The sequence below is a fragment of the Zalophus californianus genome, chromosome 16, assembly GCF_009762305.2.
Source record: "Zalophus californianus isolate mZalCal1 chromosome 16, mZalCal1.pri.v2, whole genome shotgun sequence".
Classification (NCBI taxonomy): Eukaryota; Metazoa; Chordata; class Mammalia; order Carnivora; family Otariidae; genus Zalophus; species Zalophus californianus.
Genome location: NC_045610.1, coordinates 22,700,992 through 22,714,445, shown reverse-complemented (window position 1 = coordinate 22,714,445; position 13,454 = coordinate 22,700,992). Strand labels below are relative to the sequence as shown.

At 38.3% G+C, this 13,454-nt stretch overlaps 1 protein-coding gene across 5 annotated transcripts in view; it reads left to right on the top strand.

Moving 5' to 3' along the window:
* Positions 1-11,206, top strand: part of CCT6B (chaperonin containing TCP1 subunit 6B) — a 33,842-nt gene extending 22,636 nt beyond the window's left edge. For 2 of the 5 annotated variants that reach the window (XM_027625925.1, XM_027625924.1), the window contains 4 exons: positions 3,855-3,988; positions 6,515-6,617; positions 10,435-10,507; positions 11,022-11,206. In XM_027625925.1, the coding sequence (XP_027481726.1) occupies positions 3,855-3,988; positions 6,515-6,617; positions 10,435-10,507; positions 11,022-11,094 (383 nt within the window). In that variant the 3' untranslated portion in view covers positions 11,095-11,206. Of the gene's footprint in view, positions 1-3,854; positions 3,989-6,514; positions 6,618-10,434; positions 10,508-11,021 lie in introns of those variants that run through there. The other 3 variants (XM_027625926.1, XM_027625928.1, XM_027625927.1) reach the window with 3 other exon arrangements.
* Positions 11,207-13,454: the final 2,248 nt, after the last annotated feature.

Sequence of the window (13,454 nt, the reverse complement as noted above, 5' to 3'; positions counted from 1 at the left end):
AAACTTTTCACTGAAAATCAGTTGTCCATATTTGTGTGGTTCTATTTCTGGGTTCTTATTCTGTTCCATTGATCTGTCTATCTCAATGTTAATATACTATCCTGATTATTGTAACTGTAATTGGGCTCTCTCCTCAGCAGGGAGCCTGCTTCTCCCTCTCTCTCTCTGCCTGCCTCTCTGCCTACTTGTGATCTCTCTCTCTGTCAAATAAATAAATAAAATCTTTAAAAAAATTAAAATTTCAATTTCTGATTGTTGTTAAGACATAGAAATACAGTTGATTTTTGTATATTGATCTTTAATTCTGTAACCTTGTTAAAGTCACCTATTCTAGTAGCTTTCTTATAGATTTCATTGAATTGTCTATATAAATGATCATGTTGTCTGCTAATAAAGACAATTTTACTTCTTCCTTTCCAATCTGGGTAGCTTTTTTTTTTTTTTTTAAAGATTTTATTTATTTATTTGACAGAGAAACAGCGAGAGAGGGAACACAAGCAGGGAGAGTGGGAGAGGGAGAAGCAGGCTTCCTGCTGAGCAGGGAGCCCGATGTGGGGTTCGATCCCAGAACCCTGGGATCATGACCTGAGCTGAAGGCAGACGCTTAACGACTGAGCCACCCAGGTGCCCCTGGATAACTTTTTCTTTTTTCTTTTTATTTCATGGGTTAGAAACTTCAGTACATTGTTGAAAAAATGGTGAGAGTGGGCATCCTTTCCTTGCTCCTGATCATAGGGGGACAACATTCAGTCTTTCTCTATTATGTATGATATTTGGCTGTAGATTTTTCTAGAAGTCCTCTGTCAGATTGAGGAAGTTCTCTTCTCTTGCTGAGTTTTTATCACGAATGATGCTGGATTTTACCAATTGCTTTTCTGGTGATCTATTGAGGTGATTATATGTTTCTTCTCTGTTAGATTATTAATGTGGTAAATTACACTGATTTTCAAATGTTCAACCAACCTTACATTCTTGGGATAAACCCTACTTACTTATGATGTATTATCCTCTATAAAAATAGATTACGGTTTTTATAAAATTGTGGATATGTATATATATACACACACACACACACACATACAATTTGTCATTTTAATCATTTTTAAGTGTTACAATTCAATGGCATTAAGTTACATTCTTTCATGTTGTCGTGCACCCGTCACCATCATCCATCAATAGAACATTTTTCATCTTAAAGTACTGAAACTCCATAGCCATTAAACAATAACTCTCCATTCCCCTCTCCTCCCGTCTCCCGGAAACCACTATTCTACTTACGGTCTCTATGAAATTGACTTTCTATGTACCTCGTTTGAGTGGAATCATCCAGTATTTGTCTTTTTGTGACTGGCTTATTTCACTTAGCATAATGTCTTTCAGGGTTCATCCATGTTGTGGCATATGTCAGAATGTCCTTGCTTTTTGAGGCTGAATAACATTGCATTGTATGTATATACCATCTGTTGTTTATCCATTTATCCATTGATGGAAACTTAGATTGCTTCACCTTTTGACTATTGTGAGTAATGCTGCTATGTGTATTGTCCTTTCTGTATATTGGATTTGATTTCCTAAAATAAGGGGTATTTATATATTTTTTGCTTATAATGCCTTTATCTGTTTTTTTTTTTTTTTTTTTTTTTTGCTGTTAGAATAATGCTGGCCTCATAGAATGAGTTAAAAACATTCTCTCTTTAATTTTCTGAAAGTGTTGAATTGTTGTGTAGAATTGGTATTACTTCTTTCTTTACTGTTTGGTGGAATTCACCAGTAAAGCCATCTGGGCCTGCAGTTTTCTTCATGGGAGAAATTTAAGCTATAATCAATCTTTTTAATAGATACAGGGCTATTCAGTTTATCTTTTTTTTTTTTTTTTGAGTTTGTGTCTTTCAAGAAACTTGTCTGTTGAGAACATCAAACTGCTGCCCATGAGCTAAATCCTGTTTGCTGCCTGTTTTTGATAAATAAAGTTTATGTGGATACAGCTATACCCATTCTTTTATGTATTGCCTGTGGCTCTTTTTGTGCTACAATGGCAGATTTGAATAGTTACAAAGGAGATGGTATGGCCCACAGAGCCTAAAATATTTAAATCTGGTCTTCTGCAGAAAGTTGCTAATCCCTGATCTAAGTTTTCAAATTTATTAGCATAAAGTTGTTCATAATATTCCCTTACTATTATATATATTTTTAAAGATTTTATTTATTTATTAGAGCACATGAGAGGGGGGAGGGTCAGAGGGAGAAGCAGACTCCCTGCTGAGCAGGGAGACCGATGTGGGACTCGATCCTGGGACTCCAGGATCATGACCTGAGCCGAAGGCAGTTGCTTAACCAACTGAGCCACCCAGGCGCCCTTTACTATTATACTTTTAGTGTCTGCAGAATCTATAGTGATAATTACCTTTTTCATTTCTGACTTTCATTCTGTTTTTTAACATTGTTCATGTTTATTTTATTGATTACTGATCCAATTTTTATTATTTTCTTTCTTCTGTTTACATTAGGTATCACTTGCTCTTTTCTAGTTCTTAAGGTGGCAGTTGAGGTCATTAGCTTGAGACCTTTTTTCTTTTCTAATGTAGGTGTTTAGTGATACAAGTTTCTTTTTAGGTATTGCTTTAGTACCGTCCCACAAATTTGGATGTGTGTTTTTGCAGAATGGGATCAGGGAAGTTTTTACACTACTGGTAATGTTCTGTTTCTTAAGGTGGGTGGGAGGTACATGAGTACATTTATTTGTGCATTTATTGTTTGTACATGTAAATATTCTTCTGTGTATATATAGTATTTCACAAGGAACTTAAAAAAGTTTTTTAAAATTACTTTTTAATTCTGGTATAATTAACATACGTGTTATATCACAAGAAACTTTTTAAAAATCTGAATGGGAGGCAAGGATGCAATCACCTTGTGGGTAGACAACTCTTTTGAGCAGTTATGTTGTACAGGGAAGCAGAGGAAAAGGCAAGTAATTAAAAAATGATGTGGGATAAAAGAGAGATTCTTTTTGTGTTGTTTTGTTTTAAAGATGGGTGATTCCAAAGCAAATTTGTTGATTCAAAGGAGAGTCATAAACTTCATAAAAACCGTATCAGCAGGTATAAAAGTCATATCCTGTTGTGAAAATTGATGGTTTTTTAAAATTTTATTTATTTTTATTTATTTGACAGAGAAACAGCGAGAGAGGGAACACAGCCAGGGGGAGAGGGAGTGGGAGAAGCAGGCTCCCCGCTGAGCGGGGTGCCTGATGAGGGGCTTGATCCCAGGACCCTGAGATCATGACCTGAGCTGAAGGCAGACACTTAATGACTGAGCCACCCAGGCACCCCGAAAATTGATGTTTTTAACCAGAGCTTTTGCCTTAGAATAATAAGAACACCTATATTTTTTCCTCAGGTAACAGTTTGGGTTTTGCTTCAGTACAGAAAACAGATACTATAATAAGTCACAAGAATTCTATACCAAAACAATGGCCACATTATCTTGGCCTAAAGTTTTTTTCAAATCAGATACTATAATTAGTTTCCTGTCTCCAAAATTATAAATAACTACCTTTTAAATGTAGTCATAAAGGAATAAGATGAAGGTGGAAGAAATATCTACTCTTCAATGAGATAAGCTGCTTATAGCCAGTTGTCTGTACCATGCCTAATTATTTAATGGTGTGTAACTTCAGGATGCTTCATAAGGCATCTGAGTAACCACTGAACTATGCAACCTACTTTATTTCTGTATATATTTAGATATATTTTAGGTGTTGGCGGTATAATTGAACACAACTTGAATAGCTAAGTACTTTTTTCTCTGGTGTTTCTATCTGGCATGCCTTGCCAATCTTTTCCCTCCAATAGGCTGTGTGGTTCCGGGAGCAGGTGCAGTTGAAGTGGCAATAGCGGAGGCTCTTGTTAATTACAAGCACAGGATAAAAGGAAGAGCTCGTCTTGGAGTCCAAGCTTTTGCTGATGCCTTGCTCATTATTCCTAAGGTACAACTATACTAATGGCCAAAGAACAACTGGTTGGACATAAGGGTGTTGGATTATAAATTGTCCACATTATCTAACATCAGAGTAGAAAGACAGTTTTTATTTGCATTTCCCCATGCAGTTTTGTTTAAGATAGGTTACAGCTAGGTGCAACCACTCTGGAAAACAGTATGGAGGTTCCTCAAACAGTTGAAAATAGAGCTACCCTACGATCCAGCAATTGCACTACTGGCTATTTACCACAAAGATACAAATGTAGGGATCCGAAGGGGTACGTGCACCCCAATGTTTATAGCAGCAATGTCCACAATAGCCAAACTGTGGAAAGAGCCAAGATGTCCATCGACAGATGAATGGATAAAGAAGATGTGGTATATATACACAATGGAATATTATGCAGCCATCAGAAGGAATGAGATATTGCCATTTGCAACGACGTGGATGGAACTGGAGGGTGTTATGCTGAGTGAAATAAGTCAATCAGAGAAAGACATGTATCATACGACCTCACTGATATGAGGAATTCTTAATCTCAGGAAACAAACTGAGGGTTGCTGGAGTGGTGGGGGGTGGGAGGGATTGGGTGGCTGGGTGATAGACATTAGGGAGGGTATGTGCTATGGTGAGCACTGTGAATTGTACAAGACTGATGAATCACGGATCTGTACTTCTGAAACAAATAATGCAATATATGTTAAGAAAAAAAAAAGAAGAAGATAGCAGGAGGGGAAGAATGAAGGGGAGTAAGTCGGAGGGGGGAAATGAACCATGAGAGACGATGGACTCTGAAAAACAAACTGAGGGTTCTAGAGGGGAGGGGCATGGGGGGATGGGTTAGCCTGGTGATGGGTATTAAAGAGGGCACATTCTGCGTGGAGCACTGGGTGTTATGCACAAACAATGAATCATGGAACACTACATCAAAAACTAATGATGTAATGTATGGTGATTAACATAACAATAAAAATTATTTAAAAAAAAGATAGGTTACAGCTAAAGCAGGGAAACTTTTGGATAATAGCTCAGAATCCTTGTCAGAGTTTCATGAAATAACTAAATTACCCCTTTGCTTATCTCTGAGCACCAAAAGTTGAAGTAAGTCTGGAAATTTCCTTCAAAAATGGTTCATAATCATAATGAAAAAGTTTAGAACTTAAAATTTAACTAGACTTTGGGGTAGATTTTTATCTTGGTGGTGGTATCCAAAGTATTATCATCACTTTAAATTGTGGTTAGCGAGAACTTCAGGCTATTTGGCACTGCCAAATATGAGCATGCTTTTGTCATTTTCATATTATTACCTACAAAAGGAGAGAAACCAGATGTTCCCTGTATCGACAGCAGGACAGAGAACTACCATTAAAAGGAATGGTAGTCGTTTGCCTTAATCTGGTTGTGAACCACTAGAAACACAGAAGACCATGTCAAAGACGTTATTACCATGAATTAAAATATTAAGAACAGTGCTAGCAAAGTCTCTTTGTTAATTGCTTTAAAATTATTCATAATTTGTGGAATCTTTGAAAATTGGAGATCTATTTTTCTCTTTGCCTGAAACAGCAAAGTCAGTAAGTGATGATCCAGTAGTTGACACAAACTGGTAAGCCTGGTATACAGTGATGGTTCCTTTTTACTTATCAGCTGTTGGTTTGGTACTACTTGGAAATAAACCTGGTTTAGAGTGCTGTTATCTCTATTCCTGTTGCCACAGGTCAGGACTCTCCTCATGTTAATGAGGGACACAAAGATCCTGAAAATATGTAGGGTTCCTTTAACAGGTGCCTAGGAAAAGCTAGAAAATGTGTGGCTGAAGGGACGAGAAGAAATACCATTCTACTGATTTTCCATTTTTTAAAATTATTTTTTAAAGATTTTACTTAGAGCACGAGAGAGAGAGCGAGTCAGCACAGGCGAGAGCCCAAGTGTGAGTGTACAAGCAGGGGAGAGGGGCAGAGGGAGAAGGAGAAGCAGGCTCCCTGCTGAGCAAGGAGCCTGATGTAGGACTCGATCCCAGGACCCTGGGATCATGACCTGAGCCGAAGGCAGATGCTTAACTGACTCAGACACCCAGGTGCCCCCTAATTTTCCATTTTTTAAAAAAGTTTTTATTTATTTATTTATGTAATCTCTACACCCAGAATGGGGCTTGAACTCATGACCCTTGATCAAGTCACATGCTCTTCCGACTGAGCCAGTCAGGCGCCCGCCCCTCTTTCCATTTTTTAAGAAATCTTTTGCAAGGAGGGAAATTAAGATAGTAGGGTGGGGATGGGGGACTGTAATGTCCTCAGAATTTAGTGTAATATACATAGGGAAAATGTTTAAGTAAATATAAAAACTGCTAGATACATGAAATAATAATTTGATTTAGATTAAGAATGGAATTCTTCAAAAGGAGATGATTACTGTATTATGAATATGTTTTCACAAGACTAGAGAGAAGAGCCTCATTTTTTATATTTGATATTCAAATATGTATGTGAAGATATTTCACCCGTATATTTATTATTATTTTTATTCTTAAAGGTTCTTGCTCAGAATTCTGGTTTTGACCTGCAGGAAATGCTAGTAAAAGTTCAGGCTGAACATTCAGAATCAAAACAACCTGTTGGCATAGATTTGGATACAGGTAAGAAAGTGAAGAAAAATTAGCTGCTCAGTAAAGAAAGAGGTTTACTACAGTGACCTAGAACTTATAGAAAGGGAGTGGAGATTTGGGTGACTTTAATGTTTAAATTTTGGGTGCCTTTAATTTACTTTTGAACTTCTTTTTTTCTTTACTGAAGTTCTTTTTTAAAAAATTTTTTATTGTTATGTTAATCACCATACATTACATCATTAGTTTTTGATGTAGTGTTCCATGATTCATTGTTTGTGCATAACACCCAGTGCTCCACGCAAACGTACCCTCCTTAATACCCATCACCAGGCTAACCCATCCCCCCACCCCCCTCCCCTCTAGAACCCTCAGTTTGTTTTTCATAGTCCATAATCTCTCATGGTTCATCTCTCCCTCCGATTTACTCCCCTTCATTCTTCCCCTCCTGCTATCTTCTTCTTCTTCTTTTTTTCTTAACATATATTGCACTATTTGTTTCAGAGGTACAGATCTGTGATTCAACAGTCGCTCACAATTCACAGTGCTCACCATAGCACATACCCTCCCCGATGTCTATCACCCAGCCACCCCATCCCTCCCACCCCACCCCCACTCTAGCAACCCTCAGTTTGTTTCCTGAGATTAAGAATTCCTCATATCAGTGAGGTCGTATGATACATGTCTTTCTCTGATTGACTTATTTCACTCAGCATAACACCCTCCAGTTCTATCCACGTCGTTGCAAATGGCAAGATCTCATTCCTTTTGATGGCTGCATAATATTCCATTGTGTATATGTACCATGTCTTCTTTATCCATTCATCTGTCGATGGACATCTTGGCTCTTTCCACAGTTTGGCTATTGTGGACATTGCTGCCATAAACATCAGGGTGCACATACCCCTTTGTATCCCTACATTTGTATCTTTGTGGTAAATAGCCAGTAGTGCAATTGCTGGATCGTAGGGTAGCTCTATTTTCAACTTTTTGGGGAACCTCCATACTGTTTTCCAGAGTGGTCGCACCAGCTTGCATTCCCACCAACAGTGTAGGAGGGTTCCCCTTTCTCCGCATCCTCACCAACATCTGTCGTTTCCTGACTTGTTAATTTTAGCCATTCTGACTGGTGTGAGGTGATACCTCATTGAGGTTTTGATTTGGATTTCCCTGATGCCGAGCGATGTTGAGCACTTTTTCACGTGTCTATTGGCCTTTTGGATGTCTTTGGAAAAATGTCTGTTCATGTCTTCTGCCCATTTCTTGATTTTTCATAGATGGCTTTATATTGAGGTATGTACCCTCTATCCCTATACCCTGAAGAGTTTTGATCAAGAAAGGTTGCTGTACTTTGTCATATGCTTTTTCTGCATCTGTTGAGAGGATCCTATGATTCTTGTTCTTTCTTTTGTTAATGTATTGTATCATGTTGATTGATTTGCAGATGTTGAACCAAACTTGCAGCCCAGGGATGAATCCCACTTGGTCATGGTGAATAATCCGTTTAATGTACTGTTGGATCCTATTGGCTAGTATTTTGGTCAGAATTTTTGCATCCATGTTCATCGAGGATATTGGTCTGTAATTCTCCTTTTTGATGGGGTCTTTTTCTGGTTTGGGGATCAAGGTAATGGTGGCCTCATAAAACGAGTTTGGAAGTTTTCCTTCCATTTCTATTTTTTGGAACAGTTTCAGAAGAGTAGGTATTAACTCTTCTTTCAATGTTTGGTAGAATTCCCCTGGGAAGCCATCTGGCCCTGGGCTTTTGTTTGTTGGGAGATTTTTGATGACTGCTTCAATTTCCTTAGTGGTTATAGGTCTGTTCAGGTTTTCTATTTCTTCCTGGTTCAGTTTTGGTAGTTGATACTTCTCTAGGAATGCATCCATTTCTTCCAGGTTATCTAATTTGCTGGCATAGAGTTGCTCATAATATGTTCTTATAATTGTTTGTATTTCTTTGGTGTTGGTTGTGATCTCTCCTCTTTCATTCATGATTTTGTTGATTTGGGTCATTTCTCTTTTCTTTTTAATAAGTCTGGCCAGGGGTTTATCAATCTTGTTAATTCTTTCAAATAACCAGCTCCTAATTTCTTTGATCTGTTCTACTGTTCTTTTGGTTTCTAGTTCATTGATTTCTGCTCTGATCTTTATTATTTCTCTTCTCCTGTTGGGTTTAGGCTTTATTTGCTGTTTTTTCTCTAGCTCCTTTAGGTGTAGGGTTAGGTTGTGTGTTTGAGACCTTTCTTGTTTCTTGAGAAAGGCTTGTATTGCTATATACTTTTCTCTTAGGACTGCCTTTGCTGTATCCCAAAGATTTTGAACAGTTGTGTTTTCATTTTCATTGGTTTCCATGAATTTTTTAAATTCTTCTTTAATTTCCTGGTTGACCCATTCATTCTTTAGTTTTACTTTTGAACTTCTTAAAAGAAAAGGAAATTCTTTTATTTATTCTTTTAGGAAATAGTTTTTGAGTGTTTGTTATTTGACTCTTGAGATTCACAAAGAACCTTCTAAGCTTATATTATAGCAGGGAAGGATAGGCAGTAAATAATACCCTTAACAGATATGTTCCCTGAACATTTAAGGAGTAATAAATTCTATGAAAAAAATAAAAGAACCCTATAAGGATGACTGTGAATGCTAGCATGAGGTGCGGGGAGGGGGTTGCAATTTATTTATTTATTTATTTATTTTTAAATTTTTTTTTTAAAGATTTTATTTATTTATTTGAGAGAGAGAATGAGATAGAGAGAGCGCATGAGAGGGGAGAGGGTCAGAGGGAGAAGCAGACTCCCCGCCGAGCAGGGAGCCCGATGTGGGACTCGATCCCAGGACTCCGGGATCATGACCTGAGCCGAAGGCAGTCGCCTAACCGACTGAGCCACCCAGGCGCCCGGGGGTTGCAATTTAAAGAGAAACGTGGGCGGGGTAGACCTCATTGAGAATACGTCTATAGAAAATAATCAAAGGAAGTAAGGAAGTAGCCATGCTAGGGAACTGAGGAAAGACTATCCTGGGTAGAGGGAGCAGCCAGTGGAAAAGTCAGTCTCTGAAGCTTTTGAAGAGGAGGAAGGAGATGCGAGAGGTAGTAGAAAGATCATGCAGGGTGTGGAGGCCAATCCAAGGACTTTGACTTTTACTGCGGTGGAATAGGGAGCAATTTTTGGCAGAGGTGTGACATGGCCTAATTACATTTAAAAGGATCACTCTGGCTATTCTGTGGAGAGGAGTCCACTGAACAACTGGAATGGCCATTAACCACATCAGAGAACTGTGGGTAGAGCAGCTTGTGATGGGGGGCAGGTCAGCACTGAGTTTTGGCAAAGTTAAATTCAAAGTGTCTGTAGACTTTCAAGTGAAATAGACAGTTGGAAGTATGAGTCTGGAGCTCAAGAAAGAGCTCTGGGTTGGAGATAAAAACAAGAGTCTTCAGAGTGTATATGGTTTATATCCATAAGACCGGATGAGATTACCTGGGGAGTGAGTGTAGAGAGAGAAGAAAAGAACCCAGGACTAAGTCACTGGCTATGCCAGAATTAAGAGCTCTGGGAAGAAGAGGAAGAACCAGGAAAGTCAAGAGAAAAGTTGCCACTAATGCAAAAGAAAAAACGAGGCTGAGCGTGGTGTCCTGGAAGACGGGTAAAGAAAGACTAGTCAGGAGGCCATGTTAAGTGTTGCTGATGCACAAGGCCTGAGAACTGACCCCTGGATTGGATTTGATAACATCGGGTCATTGTGACTTGGACACTAGTAGTTCTGCTGGTATATTAAACACTGTTAGAATATATAACCAGTATTAACAGAATATATCAAGATTGTAGTATTAAAATAGTTTGTTTTTACTTTGCAGGTGAGCCCATGGTAGCAGCAGATGCAGGAGTTTGGGATAATTATTGTGTGAAAAAACAACTTCTTCACTCTTGGTAAATTCATATTAATAAAAAGAGAAAGACTGTTAGGGACATAATCAGTAACTTTAAAACTTGTCTATTGTTTTTGCCACCCTATAGTGAAAAATGGTTAAGTGTATGAGAACGCATGGTATCCAGTTACTAACACTAGCTTCTGTCACTTTATAGTCCTTTTTCCATTTTACTTCTAGCAGTGTCAGATACAGGAAATGTTTATCTTACTGTTTATTTGAGGGGGAAGGGAAAGAAGGAAGTTTACTGAAATTGTACCACGTGTTTAGCAGGGAAAAGCAAATGATGTGCTAAAAATGAACTCAGATTTGCTGGTATATAAAATCAAATTTTTATCAGCAGAGGAGTTGAAATTATAGTACAAGGGGTGATGTTTGTATTTACAATAGCTTCATCTCATAATACCTCATACAACATCATTAAAGAACAGAGTACTTTTAGTAGCTGGAGATTGCTGGGGGGAAATGATGAGAGTGGGTTGGTAGGCTTTACTCACCGTTATCTTTTTCTTCAGCACGGTGATTGCCACCAACATTCTCCTGGTTGATGAAATTATGCGAGCTGGTATGTCTTCTCTTAAAGGATGATTGATTTCAAAATCAACTCTTCTAGAAGCTGAGATTTAGTGCATTTACATCAACTACCATTATATACCCTGAGCCATTCTTAATTTTTGCTCAATAAAAGCAGTTTATATTTGTTGGCCTTAGCAGTCTCAATAATACTTCATCAAGGTATAAAGAACACGAGAAGTACTTTCACAGTAAAGGAATAGTAATCAAAATATTTTCCCTTAAGAGTTCTAACTTTGGAGCTCCTGGTTGGCTCAGTTGGAAGAACATGTGACTCTTGATCTTAGGGTCATGAATTTGAGCCCTACATTGGGGGTAGAGATTACTTAAATAAGAAGTATAAGAGAAAAAGTTCTAACTTCCTATCCTTTATTGTATGTGTAATATGAAATAATAAGTATTTATTTGGTTTTCATCCCCAGTTCCTGGCACGAGCTTTTTAAACTTTTGTAGTTTCCTGAGTAACAGGGGTGATAGGAGCATTTTTTTGGTTATAGTATTTGGTCTTAGTTTCTGTTTCCAGGCATAAGAGCTTCTAAGACTATTGGAGTCTCCGGAACTAATGAGTGTCTTTATGTATGCTAATTAGTGACTCTTGATGGGTCCTTAGGAGGGCACCTGGGTGCCAGAGGAACCAACCTTGTGGTTAGAGGGTTAGAACTTTCAGCCTCTCCTTACATCTCCCACTCTGCCCCTCTACCTCTAGGGTAGGTAGAGGGGCTGGAGTTTTACTAATAAGTCATGGCTATGTGATGAAACCTCCACAAAAATTTCTAAACTATGGGATTCATTGACCTTCCAGGTTGGTGAACACATCCATGTGCCAGGAGAGTTGGCCCAATCCAACCCCCCTTGGGACAGAAACTCCTGTGCCTGGGAACCTTCTGGACTCGCACTATGTACGTCTTCATTAGGTTGTTCATTTTTATCCTTTATAATGCCCTTTATAATAAGCTGCTAAATGTGTTTCCATGAGTTCTGGGAACTGCTGTAGCAAATGATTGAACATGAGGAGGGGGCCGTGGGAACCCCTGATCTGTACCCCAGTTGGATAGAAGTGTGAGTAACATGGGTACCCACTACTTGGAATTGGTGGGGCAGTCTTGTGGGACTCAGCCCTTCATCTGTGGGGTCTGCTCTACCTCCAGGTAGTCAGATTGTAGAACACCCACTTGCTGTCTGGAGAGTTGGAGAATTAGTTGGTGTATGGAACCCCCACACACATTTGGTGTCAGAAGCGTTGTGAGTAGGGGAAGCAGTGTTCCCTTAGTAGGCTACTGCAGTTTTCATAAAATAGAATCTACTGGGATTCTTAGACCTTTGGACAACTTTCAGTGAATAAAATATAGAGCACAAGTTTTGAGTATGCAAGTCGGTCCCTGGTTTATCAACTTCTTACTGCCACCCATTCCTCTTATAAATATGACATCACTTTGTGATTATAACTGGGTTTCATTGAGACCTGACAGTTTATTTCGCGTATAATGTATTATATTTTATCTGGCTCTTTGGTATATATGATCAGCAATGTACACTTCTGTGCTCTCTGACCAGGTGGTTAAATGGAGCAGGTCTCATTTGGAAAGTGGTGGGGCGGGGGGAGGCAGTGTTGGCACCAACACTGGGAAATAATTGTTTTTGGCTTTGAATGCAGCTCTTCTGTATCAGCAATAGCTTTCTTGTTTGAAACACTGGAATTAATCTCTTGTACTCTTTATTATCATTAGGCTGCTTGTAGTTAATTTTTTTCCATGGATGCAAGTTGATAAGAGATTAAAATAAGGCAGGTGCATTTAATGGAACTTTGGCCTGTTAGTGCATATAGGAGGTTTATTTAACTATTTCCGGCCTTAGTTGAAAACCTATGCTTTTATACCCATTTCCCCCCTGACTTGATATGTTGTCAACATCTTTCCAAGTTAATAACCATGCTTTTGAGCTATAATTTTTTTGTGGTTATGTGACATTTGATTGTATGGCTATTCTGTGATTTATTTAATTCTGTTTTCAAAATTTTTCCCCACTGAAAACAAACATCTTCCTTTTTAGTTTCTGTCCTTGTTTTATAGGATAGGCCTTTTAAGACATGCATACCATGCATACTGCCAGACTTTTTTCTACATAAAATGTTTAAATTATGAAATATTTTAAATATGCCAGAGGACAGAAAAAATACAAACTCCTTTGTATCCTCCACCTATCTTTAACAAATAGTAACATTTTGTCATGTTTGCTTCAGAGTTTTTTGTTGTTAAATTGCCACCCTTCCCCACCCACACCCCATCATATGTTTTTCCTACCTTTTCTCCCTAGAAAAAGACTGCCTAGAGGTAGTCTTTGATCTTTGATATATATCATCCCCATGCACTTAAAAA